General features: G+C 36.1%; 1 protein-coding gene across 1 annotated transcript in view; it reads left to right on the top strand.

The window, feature by feature from the left end:
• Positions 1-818: 818 nt before the first annotated feature.
• The window catches only part of dally (division abnormally delayed protein), a 995610-nt gene continuing 976498 nt past the window's right edge, over positions 819-19930 (top strand). Inside the window, exon 1 of the mRNA XM_068378627.1 lies at positions 819-1370. Coding sequence (XP_068234728.1) covers positions 1196-1370 — 175 coding nt within the window. The 5' untranslated portion in view covers positions 819-1195. The remainder of the gene's footprint in view (positions 1371-19930) is intronic.

Below are 19930 nucleotides of genomic sequence, written 5' to 3'. Positions count from 1 at the left end.
CACGATGACTTAACACCGTCGTGGCTGGATGGCGCTCAAAAGTTGAAGTTTTTTTTTTTTTTTTTGGGGGGGGGGTGGCGGTCCTGGTGCAAATAATCTTGGAAAAAAATATATCAAGAAGCACCTGCATTATTCCAAACTTGTACCTCGTAATTCTATCTTTGAGAGAGTAACGAATCATTTGGTTTGACTTTGATATACCAAGAAATAAATCCTTATTTAATTGTGATGGTTACATCTTATGAACGTTGTATTTGATTCCTCCTCTGTGAAACAGAACATTCTTGAAACAATTTTTCGTTTGGTTACTAATCCATATTTCGTATGTGGTGAATAATTCGTTATTTAGACTATTATCCCTGAAGGCGATTTGTCTGTTTCATTACTCCGATTTCTTTCCCGCTCAAGGATCGGAAACGCCATCCTATTTGCACATTACGGTTATCATCGCACTACCTTGTTTCCGAATTTACGATATAGGCTTACATATATTTTCTATTTCTCTATGGTCTAATCGCATAGTAAATAAAATGCCGATAAAGAGATCCGTCGATTTCATCAGCGTCTAGTACAAAATAGTTTGCCCTTGGAGTGGGAATGCCAGACGCAAGAGAGTCCTTCTTCTTTTGATAAATTTTATGGCAGCTTATTATAAGATTAATTATACCACAATAAGGTAATCATATATCAAAACTATTATTTCTTATATTTTCAAATGCTTAATATGATTTATTTTAATCAGTTACCATGCCATTGCAGTAGAAAATTTCTACAATGTCTTTGGCAAGGCGATCGATAGGGTTAGAGCTGCCAGAAAGTCTCATTTGTGCGCGAGTTGTTAGTGTGTGACTGTAACAGGATCGTCTATGTCCTGTCAACCTTTCGTCTATGATAGCGTGAAGTGCGTCGATGTTACAGAATAAGATCTAGGGTTAAAGTGAAATTAAGATAAAACACACTTACACCACGGTTGGAAAATATAATTATTAATTCTAATAATCATTTGGGTAGGAATTTAATATCAGGAAATTAGAACGTGGAGTCTTAATCATTATAAGAAACATCTTGCAAGGAAAGGAAAGGGTGTAAGAAGAAGAGTGTGTTCGTGGAAAGAAACGAACACACGCTGTGAAAGGAGGAAGAAGAAGTAGAGAGAGGAGACGCGAAGTTTTAGAGGCAGTATTTAGCAAAGAAAATGTGGGTTCGTTGGTGTTTTGCAGTGGTTTTATTCATTTCTGGCGGTTGGCACTCTGGTGCACAAGCCAACCTAAGTCATGCCGATGATCCTATAGGTTGTTCGCCGGCTTTGCAGTTCCTGGTGCAACATAACATCGCAAACCAAGAACATCTCGCACAACTACCCAGCAACGGTGAGTAGGTCCTCTCCTGAACAATCACCCACCCACCCCACCCATTCGTAAGTTCCACTCCTCTCATCCACCCACCCAGCATACCTGTCTTCCCTCGTCTTCTCCGGGCAATCCTCCTCCTCCACAAATCCCACCCCGGCCCCGACCAAGACCCAGACCCAATGCTATTATCCAATCTCTCCTTTCCACCGTCCCATAGACCCACCTGTAATTTCTTCAGACCTCATTTTAATAGATAATAATGAATTTGACCCCTCCCATCCCTGATATTATTCATAAGCTGAGTTTTGGGCTTATCTTCTATTGAAATCTGCTGATATTTACTTTTCACTTTACCATATTTATTGTTCTTAGGACTAGGCCTAGGGACGTACAAGTTGCTCCTTAATAATAGGCCTATGAGGTCGAATAAGCGTATGTAGGTTCATGTTTTGTAGTACAATCGACTCCACATGAACAAAACCTCAAAATCATGTGCACTTAAGTAGACGAATCTGAATCAGTTAGATTTACACTATCATAACACTGGAAAACAAGAAATACCAGCCTTCTTTGTCAAGTGGTAGCCTGTTGTATAAATCTTGGGGCTGCATATTTGAAAGCTCTCGAACTTGCTGTCGTTGTTGGTAACCAATACTCTGGCTGCAAAAATTTAATTATATATATATATATATATATATATATATATATATATATATATGTATGTATATGTATACATATATATGTACATATATACTGGCCATATATATATATATATATATATATATATATATATATATATATATATATATACAGTATATATCTATAAATTATTTAATGCATATATATATATATATATATATATATATATATATATATATATATATATATATATATATATATATATATATATACACACATAGGCTAGGCTATATGGGCTAGGAGTATACTGTAGGGGGCGTTATAAGGAACCACCCATTTTTTTTTGCCGAAAATTTCCTTTATTTTACTTCAGAAAAGATTAAATAATCTTAAATTGCATAAATTTTATATTTCAGAATAGATTTAAAGATGTTAATGCCTATATTTAGCGAGTCATTTTTCATAAGGATTATCACTCAAAAGCAATTTCTCGAATAGAAGGTTTTTATTTAACATTCGTTTCCATGTCAGAGTAAGGAATTGTTCTACTTATGTATATATATATATATATATATATATATATATATATATATATATATATATATATATATATATATATATATATATATATATATATCAGCCGTTACTGGTCCACTGCAGAAAAAAAGGCCAAAGACTTCCTTTCACTTTTGTTTGTTTATGGTCTCTCTGTGCCAGTCCACGTCCCCAAACTTCCTTAGTTCGTCGATCCATCGTCTTCTCTTCCTTCTTCTGCTTAATTTACAATATCTTGGGACCCATTTTGTTATTCTTAATGGCCCTCTATTTTTTGACATTCTCATTATATGTTCTGCCCATGTCAATTTCTTTTTGTTACATGTTAGAATATCCTCTAGTTTAGTTTGCTCTTGTATCCATGTTGCTCTTTTTCTGTCTCTTAGTGCTATACTCATCATTATTCTTTCTATAGCTCTTTGAGTTGTAACTTGCTTATGTTCTAAGGCTTTAGTAAGGCTCCAGGTTTATGATGCATAAGTTAATACTGGCAGGGCTATTTCATTAAATACTTTTCTTTTTTAGAGAAAGTGACTTTCTAATTTTCATATTCTCATTTTGTTTAACAAAAGCTGTCCATCCCATGCTTATCCTTCTTTTAATTTCGATCTCGTGTCCTGGGGAACCACTTAGCCTACTGACTGTCCCAAATACTTAAATTCATTAACAATCTCCAGAGGCTCGTCCATAACTTTTATTTGTTCTTTCTGCTTTTTTATTGAACATTATCTTGGTTTTACTCATATTCATTTTATTCCTACATTTCTGCTTTGCTATTCACATTTTCTAGTATCTTTTGTAATTTCTCCCATGACTCACAAAGAACAATTATGTAGTCTGCAAATGTTAAGTTGTTGAGGTATCCCCATTAATACTAATTCTTACATTTTCCCAATCTAAATTCTTAAAAACTTCTAGGCATATAGGAGAGATGGGGTCTCCCTGTCTAACTCCTTTATCAATAGGAATTTTCTCACTATCTTTGTGTAGTTTTAGTATTGCTGTACTTCATATATATATATATATATATATATATATATATATATATATATATATATATATATATATATATATATTATGTATATATGTGTACGAGTGTATGTTCGTTGTATGTATGTATAGGCTATGTCAGTTTGTGTCTGAGCATGCGCTTTAAATTAAGAATTAACCACGAAATCAGAAGGCAAAGAATGTCAGAAGTAAGAAAATTTTCAAAGAGTATGCATAGTGGACTTATCGACCGGGTGTGCTTAAGATTCATACTAAGATCCGAAATAAGAAATTTAATGGAACTCTAGCTTTTATCAAGCAATTAGTATTTGACTGCTGCTGATCACAAAAGCTCTGAACAATATGCAGTGCACGGCTAAATGAAAGATAAGAAATATTACTCATGATTGGCAGGTGTTCATTTTCTATGTAATTGAAAAGGAGTGAACCATACAAGTTTGTTAAGAATAAATTTGTGGTTCAAAGTGATTTACAGTCTTACCCACATTGTTTCATTATATTATGTGTCACATTTGACAACGAGTGTTTATTGGCAGATCCCACCTTTTGGAACAGGGTTACTTTCTGTGTCTTTGACTGGGAGTTGATCGCATCTCTGGTATCCAGGAATGTTTATTGTGGTGTTTATTGGTCCGATTATGACCACATTTTTATCAACGCTCCAAAGCGTTTCTTGTTAGTAAAAATAGGGTACGAGCAGTTTTTGCAACAGGTTCTGGACGTGAAAATAAAGTCGATTGATATTAGTACTATTTAGCATCAGCATCTGTAACGGGAAATGATTACACTTTACAGTATAAGAAAGAAAAAGGAAATCATCTGATGATGGACTAAAGATACCCATTACTAACAGCTAAATTTGCTTGGAATCTGCTGTCACCCAGACTGTAGAACTATATTTCAATAATGGTAGAACAAAGTATCTAAACCTTAATTCGGTATCATTTATAGTTTTATAAACACGGAAAACATTCATCTGGTATCCTATTGTAGTTTTACGCAAAATTTTTACCCTCTACGTTTGATGTGAACATGAAGGCTTCACGCAGCGTCCATAAGGTCAGAAATTTCTATTAACAGTGCATATCGCAATTCAGAAGCTATGCGAAAAAGTGCTTAGATTCGAAGCTAATGACATAGTCACTGAAGACAGTATTACACATGCATTTACTATGAATTGTGTATGAGTTGATTAAGAATGTGTCAATCCTGGGATTTTTATCCTCTTTTTGGAAATATAACCTTAAATTTAGTACATGAACGAAATCTTGCAGATCAGACTTACTCTGAGGTAATGAAACGCATTGTAGCGTAAACGTTATATAACATTTGACACTAAGATCATTTAGTCATTAATGGATCATAATATTTCACTTCGTTGGATGCAAATGCAATATTGATAAATTCTTTCCATGTTTATTGTGTAAATCATGAATTTATCATGAAAAGGCTGTCATGTAATTAACACATTTCAAGTGATTATTTGTAGAAAGTATGTTTAGACATACCCTTTAACTACTCTTCTAGAGGACTCTGCAGAAGTTTTAAAAACATTCGACTCCTCAGTTGTGTGTATTTGTATATTTTATTTAACGTTCGCCTGATTAGGAAAGAGAAGACATTATGCAGGGTAAAATGACCTTTCAATCATTATGCAATGAGGACAAATATGATTGGGAGTAGAACACCCCAAGTTAGGGAGCAGCCCTATGAGAGTTAGGATTTTTACAAGATGGACTATTCCACGAACTTGCAAAAAGTTAATAATAGTTAATAATAAATAGCCATCTACACCAACTGTCTGCATCCCAATTGATCACCGAAAAAGGGCTATAGACCAGATGATCCTTTGAATGAAACTGATTGATCTATTCTTTTGGTTTGATCTAATGGGATTTAACAATGCTTTAACGTGTGTGTGTGTTTTTTTTTTACTTTATTATTATTAATTGCTAAGCTACAACCCTAGTTGGAAAAGAAGGATGGTATAAGCCCAGGGGCTCCAACAGGGAAAATAAACCAGTGAGGAAAGGAAACAAGGAAAAACAAAAGAATTTATGAAGAGCAACAACATTAAAATAAATATCTCCTGTATAAACTATGAAAAAACTTTAACAAAACAAGAGTAAAAGAAATAAGATAGAATAGTGTGCCCAAGTGTACCCTCAAGCAAGAGAACTCTAACCAAAGACAGTGGAAGACCATGGTACAGAGGTTAAGGCACTACCCAAGACTAGAGAACAATAGTTTGATTTTGGAGTGTCCTTCTCCTAGAAGAGCTGCTTACCATAGCTGAAGAGTCTCTTCTACAAGAAGAATTGTTTGTTAATCTCAATGTTGTCAGGTGTATGTAGGCAAAGGGAAAGTGAACCGTAACCAGAGAGAAGGACTCAACTTAGTACTGTCCGGCCAGTCAAAAGTCCCCATAACTCTCTAGCGGCAGTATCTCAATGGGTGGCTGTTAGGAGTATTCAAGCCACTGCCATCCTGAGTATATATAACCCTTTCGAAAACGCATAGGTTACGTTTCGTAGGTAAAGTGCTAGAATAGAGGTTTTCCTGCTCCCCTACTCCAGTTTTCCTCTCTGTTTATTAATAATTTCCATTATGCTTTTTCTTGCGTCCACTGGGTTCGAATCTAAAGTCGTGTACTGTGCCTCGCGGAGTTAAATATACTGTTTTATTCCTTGAAATAAGCATGAAACCTTGTTTGAAGTTGTGCGCTTACGTTTATTATCAGTACAACATACTGTATATTTGAAATGCACCCACGTATTTCTTTTTTGAAGAATTATCTCATGTATATCTTGTGTATAATGATTGGTCAACATAATGATACTTTTTGTTTGTTTACATATGTAGAAGTATATATATATATATATATATATATATATATATATATATATATATATATATATATATATATATATATATATATATATGAATTTAATTTATGAATTGGATTACTTTTTCATGAAACAAAATTACCTCCAGCTTTTATGGTGTTTGATTGTTAAAGCATGATTCCCTTGCGATTTTTTTTTTCTAATGGTTGACCATGAATAAGTGATTGAAACATTTCTCAATTAACATAGCCGTATGTGTAGATGGTCATAAGTTTATTAGAAATATGTGAAAAAAGGAGAGAGAGAGAGAGAGAGAGAGAGAGAGAGAGAGAGAGAGAGAGAGAGAGAGAGAGAGAGAGAGAGAAATTTTTTTTTAGATCTCACACACACAGATGTGCACAGTATATATATATATATATATATATATATATATATATAATATATATATATATATATATATATATATATATATATATATATATATTTATATATATATATATATAAATCATCTCCTCTTACGCATATTGACTTAGAAGCCCTCTGTTAAATTTCGCCAGTCGTCTCTATCTTAAGCTTTTAAATCAATATTTCTCCAGTCATCATCTACTTCATGCTTCATAGTCCTCAGCCATGTAGGCCTGGGCCTTCCAACTTTTCTAGTGCTTTGTGGAGCCCAGTTGAAAGTTTGGTGAACTAATCTTTCTTGGTGTTTGCGAAGAACATGTCCAAACCATCTTGAGTAATCTCTGTTATAGTTTCATTACTAATTCTGTCCTGCCATTCAACTCCCAATATTTTTCTGAGAGCATTGTTCTCAAATCTACAAAATCTGTTGTATATTGTTTCATTGTCATATCACAGCTCGTGTTCATACAGTAACACTGATCTCACTAAACTGATATGTAGCATGATTTTCATATGTGATTTTAAGCGATTTGGTTTCCATATTTTACCTAAGCTGGCCATTATCTGATTTGCTTTTTTTTTCAATCTTTCAATAAACTCCAATTCTAAAGACCTTGTATCAGCTATCATAGTTCCTAAATACTTAAATGATTCCAACTCAGTAATCCTTTCTCTTTCCAATGATATTTCATCTTCCATTGCATATTCCGTTCTCATCATCTCTGTTTTTCTTCTATTTATCTTAAGCAGAACCTCATGTGATATTTCATGTATTCTGGTTAGCAAGCTTTGCAAGTCCTCTCGAATGTTGCTAATAAGGACAGCGTCATCAGCATATCCTAGGTCCACTGATTTCCTGTTACCAATCCAGTTCAATCCTTCTCCGCCATCCCCAACTGATCTATACATTATAAAATCCATGAGGAGGATAAACATTAAGTGACAACATATTCCCTAGGAGTACACCACTGTTTCATGGAAATTCACATGACAGGGCTCCATTAACATTAATTTTGCCCTTGCTATGGTCATGTACAGACTTAATCAAATTTACATACTTAAGAGGAACTCCATAATAACGCAGAGGTTTCCACAAAATTGGCCGGTGCACACTACCAAAGGCTTTTTCATAGTCCACAAATGTCACCAAAAGTGGATTTCTATATTCTACACATTGTTGTACAACATGTTTTATAATGAAAATTTGGTCAGTACAACTTCTACCTTTTCGAAATCCTGCTTGTTCATCTCTCAATTTTTCACCAATCTTTCTCTCTAGTCCCTTTAGGATGAGCATACTACAGTTTATACAGTATCTTCATGATTTATATATATATATATATATATATATATATATATATATATATATATATATATATATATACACACATATATATATATATATATATATATATATATATATATATATATATATATATATATATATATCGATCTCCATTGTAACTAATTGCACTCTCATCTTCCTATGATTAGACGCCCTTAAACGTTGTCATATTGCCCCGTCATTTACCATGTTGATGGGTCGAGACAGAGTCGTTCATAAGTCTCACGAGGTCGGATGAAGGAGACTGCAATATGAATAACCATTGGTAATTCGAGGAGGTTCTAGAAACATCATTTCACGAAGGCCAACGTAATAAATGTAACTGTCAAATATTGGGGGTGGGGGGTGGAGAGTTCTTGAATCTAATACAGTATTATATTTTGTTGATATATAGATTTGAAATTGACATCATTTGTTCTAAATTATTTTACTCTTGCAGTGAGTTTTTAGAGAAAGTATGCGGTCCTTTCCATCATATAATTATTCCTTTCACTCATTCCGATGAATTTTATCTCTTTTCTAGGGTCTCCTTACACTCCCTGGTCATACACATTCACAATTACAACATTGTTTAAATTTTTATCAGTTATTTTTACATTAACTACAGTCTTCCCTGTTTTACCAGTCTTTTCTATCATGCGAGCAATTTGCTCGATGTTTTCTCTATTTATCTTCCCCTGCTACGATTTTTGATGTTTAAATGCTTTCCTAAACCGTCATTAACTGTTATTGTTTTCCAGATTCATTTCTGTCCCTCAACCCCACTCTCAAAAAAATTCTATTTACGTGTAATCTTAATAACATTGTCTTCCATTTGCTGTTTTTATATCCTTTCAGCCTTCTGCCCTCATTTCAAAACCTCCTTGATGAATCATAGACACCTTCCTTGTGTTTTGCCAATTCTTCATTTATATACAGTATATATATATATATATATATATATATATATATATATATATATATATATATATCTATATATCTATATATATATCTATATATATATCTATATATATATATATATATATATATATATATATATACAGTCTATATATATATATATATATATATATATGATAAATTTTCCACATTTAGACGTGTTTTTCATATTCAAATAAGCCATATTTTTGATACATTAATGTCTGGATTCTCTTACCGACCTCGGGATCAGAGCCACAGGCGAAAACACTAAAAGACAATAGCTTTTGACCGGCCAGGAATCGAACCCTGATCCACGAAACTTGTATCCACAACGACATACCACTTGGTCGAGTGGTATGTCACTGTTGATACAAGTTTCGTGGGTTAGGGTTCGATTCCCGGCTGGGCAGAAGCTATTGTCTTTGAGTAGTTTCGTCTGGGGCTCTGATCCCGAGGTCGGTAAGAGAATCCAAACATACTAAATGAAAAATATATGGCTTATTTGAATGTATATATATATATATATATATATATATATATATATATATATATATATATATATATATATATATATATATACACACACACCTACACACACATCATCCTTTCATTACCTATTAAACCTGTTTGTCAATCGTATCTTTAGCGTATTTTTTAATTATCCCTATTCCTGCACATACCCCATATATATATATATATATATATATATATATATATATATATATATATATATATATATATATATATGTATATATATATATATATATATATATATACATATATATATTTTTTAATTATATATATATACATATATATATATATATATATATATATATATATATATATATATATAGGCGTGTGTGTGTATATATGCATGTATTATCACCTGTTGCTAGTCCACTGCAGGAAAAGGCCTCAGGGTTTGTTTGAGATCTTTTTATGCCAGTCTGTACCCGAAAATCTTCTTAGCTCCTCAAACCAACATATCCTTCCCCTGCTTTGTTTGCAATCTCTAGGGACCCATTCTGTTATTCTTCATGTCGATCTATTGTCTGTCATTCTCATTATATATCCTCCCCATGTCCATTTCTTTTTCCTACAATTTTGTTTTAGGATGTCCCTCAGCTTTTTTTTTTTGCTCGTATCTATGTTACTCTTTTTTTTTTTTTTCTTTTTTTTTTTTTGGGGGGGGGGTTCTTAGTGTTATTCCCATCTTTATTTTTGTTCATGCCTCTTCGAGTTGTAACTAGCTTATATTCTGATGGTTTAGTAACGCTTCAACCTTCTCAGTCTTCTGATGTATTAGCTAATACTGGTAGTACTTTCTGATTAAGTTCCTATCTTTTTAGAGAAAGTGGCATTGTAATTTTCATAATCTTATTTTGTTTACCAAAAGCTCTTTATCCGATGCATAGCCTTCTTTTAATTTCGGTCTCATGTCCTGTGGAAAGACATTCTGTCTGTCCTAAGTATTTATATTAATTAACAATCTCTAGAGGTTTATCTATAATCCTTATTCGTTGTATTTTCATTGAACATTATCTTAGTTTAATCCATATCAATTTTCAGTCTTATATTTCAGGTTTCTCTTCAGATTTTCTATCATCTTTTGCAATATCTCTCATGATTCACTAAATAGGAATATGTAATTTGCAAATCTTAAGTTAATCCTTTGGCGCTTAGCCCGAAAAATGACATTCGGGAACAAAAGTTTTATCTTATTTTTTTCAATTGGTACGTCCAAACTATAACAAATTAAGACTTCTGGTTTGTTGCATCATATTGGCAAAAGATTGAACTTTGTGCTAATGTAAAAAAAGAAAAAAGCATAACTGGAATGCTAGAAAATAATAGAAGATTCATGTCGAACTTGAAATGTTTGAAAAAAAGTCATAAATATTTTTTTTTTTTTAATTAATGGAAAATTCAATAGTTTTGTTTGAGTATTTTTTATAATACATAAATTGTGTAATATTATGGATATTTCTCGTGGTGCAACCTCTTTGCAATAAATGTCATAGTAAGTGAGGAGTAAATTAATTAAAAAAAAAAATATCTTTTTGGAGCGAAAATTTCAGATTTTCCGACCTACTAATGTTGACGTTTTTCGTTCGTACGATTTAACAAATAAAGATAAGGAAAAATTAAAGACATTATTATAAAACGGATTAAATGGCCATCAAATTTAATAAAGAAAAATATATGTTTTGTTTGAAAAATATTCAGCAATTTACCGTTAGATAACGATATAAGTTTTGCAAGTTTGTGGTAGGTGTAATATGATAACATTTATATATAGAAGGGTTATTGCTTTTATATTGTTTTATATACCATATAAAAGTACAAAGAATGGGTTTTCTAATCATGTATGAAACATGTAATTTGCAGTTGTTTACTTAGCCTCCTGGCTAGTACAGTGGTAGTGTGTTTGCCAAGCATTCGCATGGCAGCAGATCGGTCCCCGCCCGGGCCCGTGAGTTTAAGGTGTTTACTGGGGAGGGCACTGCTGTGGTAGGGAACCCCAGTGTGGGTGGGGGGCCGCTTAACCGGCTGACGTTCTGGTGAGCATCTATTCTGATGGAACTGGAACTGAAACCAGACACCTTTAACCTTTGCACAAATTTCCCTAGAAAACATTTTTTACAAGAACGTAAATTGGAAAAAATAGGTCATTTTATAAATCAGCATAGGCCTGTCACGCATGCGTTGCTGCTACCCGTTTTCTTTTAGGCTCCACATTTCTCTCAACTATCTGCCAACTTGTAGTGTGAGTTTCGTTTTCCTTGAGTGACGCTCGTATTTACCCCAAAAATATGTTATGCACGATGCGACATTTCACATAATCGGACCATTTACGGCAATAAATATTTTCTCGCGTTATTGGGTTATCAGATCACCAGACGGTTAATAAGGTATTCCTTATGTATGTTAATTCCTACATTTTCCAAATCTAAATTCCTAAAACTTCTAGGCATGCTGTTAATAATTTAGAAGAGATTGGGTATCCCTAACTACTTTCTCAATTAGAACTTTCTATCTTCTGTAGTTTTAGGATTTCTGTACTTCCCATATAGATATCTTCAAGTGCTCTAACATAAGATTCATCTATTCTTTGTCTTTGAATGTCTTTCATTACTGCTGTAGTTTTGACAGACGTAAAAGCTTTCTCAGACTATAAATGTCAAATAGTGGTTTGTCATACTCTGTTGATTTTTTCATTAGCTGATATATGTGGATATGGTAGGTTGTTGAATACCTGATTCTTTGTAAATATTTTATATACAAGTATACCCGAACCGTCAAAAATTATGTCTAAATATTTAGATAAATATCCACACATACAAAAATTCAACACTATCCACCGTCTCCCCTTTCCTAACTACAACACCACGGGGTCGGCAATTTGTTGGAATGTGTGCTTTTCAAGTGAACCTCTTGTGGTACGCCTCCTCACACTAGGGTATGACTGCTCTCTCTCTCCCTTACGCATGACAGAATATATATATATATATATATATATATAAATATATATATATATATATATATATATATATATATATATATATATATATATATATATATAATGCCGCAGAGGACTGAGTGAGTCAAGAGGGGCCAGAGGACCGAGAGATGGGGCGTCATTCCACTAGGACTCTGTCTTACGGCTCCCTGTCTCTGAAACCTGCTCCAGCGGATAAGTGAAGCCGAAGGAAGGAAGAGCGGTGTAGGGTCCTTTCATTAGGGGAACCGGATTTTTGGGGCAATCTTTCGCCACCATGTGAGGGACCACCTAGTGAAGCTCCTATTACTGGAGCGTAGGCTTAGGAGGAGGGGTCAAGGGACCACCCAGAGGACGAAGTAGTCAAGGAAATATTGTCCTTCCGAAGGGTCCTCAGCATCATTATATATTGTATATATATATATATATATATATATATATATATATATATATATATATATATATATATATAATGCCGCAGAGGACTGAGTGAGTCAAGAGGGGCCAGAGGACCGAGAGATGGGGCGTCATTCCACTAGGACTCTGTCTTACGGCTCCCTGTCTCTGAAACCTGCTCCAGCGGATAAGTGAAGCCGAAGGAAGGAAGAGCGGTGTAGGGTCCTTTCATTAGGGGAACCGGATTTCTGGGGCAATCTTTCGCCACCATGTGAGGGACCACCTAGTGAAGCTCCTATTACTGGAGCGTAGGCATTGGAGGAGGGGTCAAGGGACCACCCAGAGGACGAAGTAGTCAAGGAAATATTGTCCTTCCGAAGGGTCCTCAGCATCATTAGAGGGCTCAACGACCTCCTTGAGCCTGCTCCTGCTCAAGTGTAGCATCACTCCACCGGTCTGGAACGCCGGTTTAGAGCCCCAAGGGATGCGAGGCTCTCCTTGGCCCTGCCCATCTCCCAGGACATTGGCAGCCCAAAGCCTTCTCAACGAGGAAGAGGGTCATGAAGTTAGAATAAATAGCGAGGCCTCTCATCAATGGAGAACCAGCATCTCTAAAAGAGTGGCAGAGGCTAGTGGGGCCACATGGGACCTGAAGGAAGTACAGGCCCTAGCAGCGAGACATTCATCAGTGAGACATCCCCCATCTCAGTGAATCAGGGAGGCTCTCTAGTGGTGGTTAGACCCGAGGAACACCCTAGCAGGGGTCTTACTACTTGATCCTCCTCCGGAGGTCCTCCTCCGGAGGTCCTCCTCTTCACGGATATGTCCAGGAAGGGATGGGAAGCTCATCTTCCAGACCAAGCGGCCGCAGGACTGTGGTCTATGGAGGAAAAGGTCCTCCACATATATGAGCTCGAACTTCTGGCAGTGCGAAGGGCCCTCCTCGAACTGGAAAACTCATTAGCGGGAGAAGAGTGGCCTTCGATTACGTCAGATTCATGACGGTGCAGATCCTGTCCTGGACAGAGGACAATGTCATCTCCCTGATGGCCAGGTACATGCCAGAAAAGAGGAATGTAGTCGCGGACGGGCTCAGCAGGCGGGAATAAGTGCTGGCGGCAGAGTGGTCCCTGCACCTGGAGGTGGCAAAGACAGTGATAGGAGTGAGGTTCTCCCTGTCTAGACCTCTTCACGACAAGATTAAAAGCAAAACAGCCAGTCTTTTGCTCCCCAGTGCCAGACCTAGCAGCAGCATTGGAGGACGGCGTCGAAATGTACGCTTTTCCCCCCCATGTCAGACCATCAACCATCTTTGAGGAGCAAGGTAGGCAAGGATGACGTTGGTGGCCTGAAAAGGAGTGGTTCTTGGATCTAATGAACTTTGCGGTGGAACCACCATGGCCCCTACCTCTGAGATAAGACCTGCTAAGGCAGCCACACTTCCAGAGGTTCCACAAGATCTCCCAAAACTCTCTCCTTCACCCGTGGAGACTATCCAGTGCTTGCTAAGAAGGGAGGGGTACTCTAGAACGACTGCCACTCAGATAGGCTCTTCCAAGCTTCTCTCGCTTCTAAGGGGATTCGAGCAAGCTTGTTCACCCGGAGTTCTCAAGGCATCCACGTGGGACATCATCAAGGTCCTTGATGCTCTGAAGAAACCTCCCTTTGAGCCCCTGCGACAAGTTACGGACAGGGGACTCACTCTGCAGATGGTGTTCCTCCTTGCCCTGGCCTCGTCCAAAAGGGTAGGCAAGCTCCATGACCTCTCAGCGGATGTCTCCCACTCATGGATGGAAGGAACTGGTTTTTAAGTTCATCCCCTCCTTCGTTGCGAAGATGCAGAACCTGGCGGTAGCAGACCCACGGTTCGACGAGTTTTCCAGCCCCGCCATCCCCAGGTCAAATGACCCCGAGGACCTGCTATTATGACCGGTGAAATACCTCTCCAGGACCGCCAACCTCCGCCATACTATTAGGAGCCTGTTTGTGACTACGGGGAATGTGAAGAGGGTGATCTCAAAGAATCCGATCTTCTCCTGGCTACGAGAGACGATTCGCAGGGCGTATGTGGCAAAGGTTGAAACCTCACATGACTGGGGCATCGGCACCTCGTTGTCTTTCAAAAGGAACATGGCGGTCGGTCAGGTGTTGAGAGCAGGGGTGTGGACGAGACAATTGACCTTCATGGCCCACTACCTCAAGGTCTCAGGTCTCAGGTGGGTTTCATACTCGGCCCCATCGTGGTCTCACAACATAGAATCTAAGGACGACCTGCAAACGATACAATCCATATGGAACAGTGAGGGGTAGAAGTGGCTCGAATCCCTATTCCCTCTACCTTTCATGGACTGCTCTGGGAAGGAAGGAGATGTTGTCTTGGTGAGTGTTCCGCTAACTAACCCTGTTATTTGATTTACCTTAATTGTAGCACTTTTTCCGACAGGTCTTAACCACCGCGACCCTCATCACCTTTCCTACAGGGGTCTCATCCCTGCCTCCTAATTCTGAGGCTCCTATGACAGTGGTTCGTGGTAAGATCGTGTTGGAACCGATGACAATTTTCAGTTAAATTGTATTTTTCCTAACATACTTACCACGGACCAATCATTTTACTCCCCATCCTTCCCCATGGTAGACCCCTTTGATAGAAATCTTTTTCCGGGATGAGGAGTAGAATGGGATTTCTCGACCTGGTAAGGTCGCCTGAGGCGTCTTCTCAGGGCATGCTGGGAAAAGAAGTGAGGATAGGGTCATGCACGTGGAGAAAGGTTGGGGGGGGGGGATAGGCCTGGTGGGGGGGGGGGGGGCGGGAATTTCTGGTCGAGAAGCTAAGCTCAGGAGTTCCTCTTATAACATTGGTCCGTGGTATATTAGGAAAAATACAATTTACATAGAAATTGTCATTTTTACTCTTTCTTTCCTTAGCTCTAGAGAAATTTTGCTTCTCATCATTTTATGGGCTCTTGACTTTAACTTTTTTAACACTGTTACACCTTTAATCAAGTGAAAGTTTTCACAGAGGATAAAATATATATAGTTTTTCATTTATTCATTTGGGCTTCTTCATGTCATAATCTGTTCCTTTTTATATAAAAAGTTGTTCATGATTTCAAGATTGTTTCTTTTAGCACATTCTATAAGCATGTCTCTTCTGTTTCTTCTAACAAATTTTACCAGCATATTTCCTATATTTCTTTTAGAAAATTCTACAAATCTCTGTCATTTCTTGTGTCTTTTCCAAATTTACCTGATTCTCCATTCTTCTTTTGACCTATTTAAACATTGGAATCACCGAAAACAATTGTAAATTAAGTCCTATGATTTTGCAAAGATATCTCCAGATCTTTAAAAGAAGTTGGTATTTCTTCCTTTGTATGGAATGTTACTGGTGCATACATTTGAATTATCTTCAGTTTATGCTCCTCTTTAGTTTGATAATCAATCATGCAATTCTATCACTAATACTACAAAATTCATCTATAATAACAGAAAGATTTTTATTAATAAGAAAATCCACTCCGTTTTTTTTGTTTCTCTCATGTCCTCTGAAGCAAAATATAGGGCCCTCTCTTAACTCCATATAAGATCCCATTATATCCCAATTTATTTATTACAGGTTTTCTAGTAATGCAACAACATCTTCTTCCCTAAACATAGGGTCCTGCTATTGTATGTTGCAAGATTCAGTTTCCAAAGGGGGTCAGTTCTTGTCCAGATATTTTTAGCAACTCTTGCAGTGAGACATATCTGGCCGCCATCTAGTAGCATTGATCCTCATGACAGTAAATTGGTTAAATTAGTAAAGGCGAGATTGATAGGCGCTGTATTAGACGCGTAAAATTGGATCAACAAAGAGGTATTGATGACTTTCCTTTTTAGCAGACATTGCATGACGTGTTAGTGTTAGCATTATTAAACTATCTACCAGTGTTATCAAGATTATAAGGTAGAAAAGAAATTCCAGAGAAATTTTATAGAGGGGCTGGTTGCCTAAGGAGGGTTTAACATATTTTAAAATAAATAAAACTACTATACCGTTTTTTCTTTAATATTTGCATTGGTTTATTGGTGGATTACAGTGAATTGTTCGATGGAAAACTTATTAGGTCTAATGAAATATTTAGGTGTAGGTCAAAGATATCGTTTTTTTCCTGACGTTGCGTGATTTTGGGTTTTGTATGTCTGTTTCTAACTATAACGATTGAGAAAAACATCATACGCTAAATGTAACCTGTGAGATTTCATGCGAATTTAGATTTCTTTGTTATCACACTTATTAACCAAGTACATACATGATATATTCAGTTTCATAATTCCATGCGTTTTTCGAAGGGTAAAATATTCCAATTAAAAACAATTTGTGACGTGAAATATCTCGCCTATTGACTTTATTTTCATTGGTTGGTTTCGTTCTATACTTTAGTGACTTCTGCGTGTGTTGTTTTTATCGTAATTTCCTTGGAGAAACTTTGTATGAAATTGCTCGTTAAAGTGATATTTTTTTTCAATCACAGTTGATACAGGTGTGCTGTCTTTTTAATGACCGCCTTTGTTGTAGTTTTCATTCACAGCATTATCTCTGTCGACTTGTAACACAATCGATCTAATTTGAAAATCGAATGGAAGAAAGTGGATGTTAGGCATCCTACTTCTGCTTTCCGGATGTTCTAATGAGATAATATTGTACAAATACTACGTTAGCTGTAGTAAATTTTATTACCACAGAGATATGAAAGTTGGAATGTAAGTTATCACGTGATGTCTTATATAACAAAAATGGGATATGTTTCTTCTTTTTATATTCATAGAAGCTGAGAATTAAAAACAAGGGTAAGAGGGTAAGATATTGCAAACTTTATGAATCTTCATTTAATGTAAAAAAAATGACATTTTAAAATGACTTTTTTTTCTTTACATGAGTCATCGAATTCAGTAGAGATACCTTTTAATTTGGAAGGCTGTCAATGTAATTACAACTTTGTAAAGGAAGTACAGGTAATAATCTTTATAATACAAAGTAGTATATAGTACCCCAAGATTTATTATTTTTTTATTAGTGTATATTTAAAATATTCTTCTCAATGACAGGAATCCCTAAGTTAGAAGTTGTACCGTATCCATATTAGTTTGTGATTAATGGCAAAAAAATATAAAGTGTTTTATTGATTCTGTATTGTTGTTATTATTATGCTAATTTAATTATCAGAATTTGATAAAAAATAGATTAATCGCCTTTAAGCATCGAAGTTATAAAACGCATTCAACACGAGGGCATGGGAATGGGCTGGGACCTTTGGAGAATTAAAGGCTCAGGTATGAATGAAGGCAAGGGACCGTTGGTTCAGTTCAGATTGAATGTCTGTCAACACATCTTCAAACCAAAAACCACAAGGCGCTGGATCAGATTTCTCCAAGGATTTCTCTTCTTCCACTCTTAGTAGGATGATGTGTTGGAGGATAGGAAGATTGTTAAAGTGGTTCACGTGACCTCATGAATAATTTATACCAGTAATTCCTCTTCGTTGCACCTTCTCCTCCCCTCCCCTTCCACCTCCTGTCCTGTCTGTCTCATAGATCAGGTATGGATTTGTTATTATTACTATTACTTGGTAAGCTACGACCCTAGTTGGAAAAGCAGGACGCTTTAAGCCCAAGAGCTCCAACAGGAAAAATGGCCCAGTGGGGAAAGGAATTAAACTACGAGATATTAAAGAATAATAACATTAGAATAAATCTTTCATTTCATATATAAACTATAAAAACTTCAAAATAAAAAAAGGAAGATAAATAAGATAGAATAGTGTGGCCGAGTATACCCTCAAACAAGAGAACTCTACCCTAGAACAGTGGAAGACCTAGTTGTACTCTGTTGAACCAATTGTCTCCATTGAATATTCCGTCATGTCTTTCAAAATCCCGTGGCTTGCTTGACTGTGCCCTATTGGATTATTCAAACCACGTACATATTGGTTTTATTTATTTCACCTTTTTAACTCTTAGTGGAGTTTTATAAACAACGTTCAGCACACAACTAGCTTAGTAACCAACAAACTCCCAAATTTAGCTCGCTACTAGGCTTAGCAGGATTTTATGAATTTGATCCCTGGCTTCATGTATTAGCTTATTTCATGGAAAGTATTATTAATTTACCTAAATATTTTCTTGGAAATACTTTCCAAATGTACACAATTATTAAGGGTAAGATTATTTCTTTTGTTGTTCTTCGCTGAACTATTCAGCCCCAATTTAGGGTAGCCTAGTCAGGATCATTTGTTTTTTCATATCTTACTATCTTTTTCAAGGCCCATAACACACTACTTTTTAATATAACTAATGAACTAGGCTTCTGATTAATGTGAAACCGAAACTACCAGAGTTTGAGACACCGACCTAATTAAGAAAAATGGATTCAAGAATCTATTCCGCATTATTGTCTTGACTTTATATCGAGAAATGCTTTCTCAATTTTGTGGGCATGATGACCTCGGAAATTAAGACCTGGCAAGTAGGCGCAGAATGATGTGTGTCGACCATGACGTAGGGCCCCATGATGTTTACATCTGTCACGGCCCTATTTCTGTATGGTTATCAAATAATATATAAGTTGTAGTGAATTATACTGCTTTTTGGTGGAATCTAAATAAACTAGATAGTTTTTATGTGTGAATAAACTAATTTTTAGCCTTGTGTTTATTATTTAATTGATAGGTAATTCTTATGAAAAAGAAGACAAAAAAATTGAAATCTTGGATGGCAGTCAGAGAGGTGTTCATGCTAGGGAAGCATCTGTTAGCTACAGGCATTGACAATATATCATAACAATACACGGAATCCTATCAACACTAAACTGGTCAAACCTTTAATCAAAACACGGCCCTGTTATCACCAATATTAAAAACAGACTCGCTCGATCCCAGGGTCTGGGCACCAAAAATATATATTACGACTAGCGAATTATTTAAAT

This window comes from Palaemon carinicauda, chromosome 8 (genome assembly GCF_036898095.1).
Source record: "Palaemon carinicauda isolate YSFRI2023 chromosome 8, ASM3689809v2, whole genome shotgun sequence".
Taxonomy (NCBI): Eukaryota; Metazoa; Arthropoda; class Malacostraca; order Decapoda; family Palaemonidae; genus Palaemon; species Palaemon carinicauda.
Note: the sequence above shows the minus strand (reverse complement) of the source record. Positions and strands in the feature narration are given on the sequence as shown.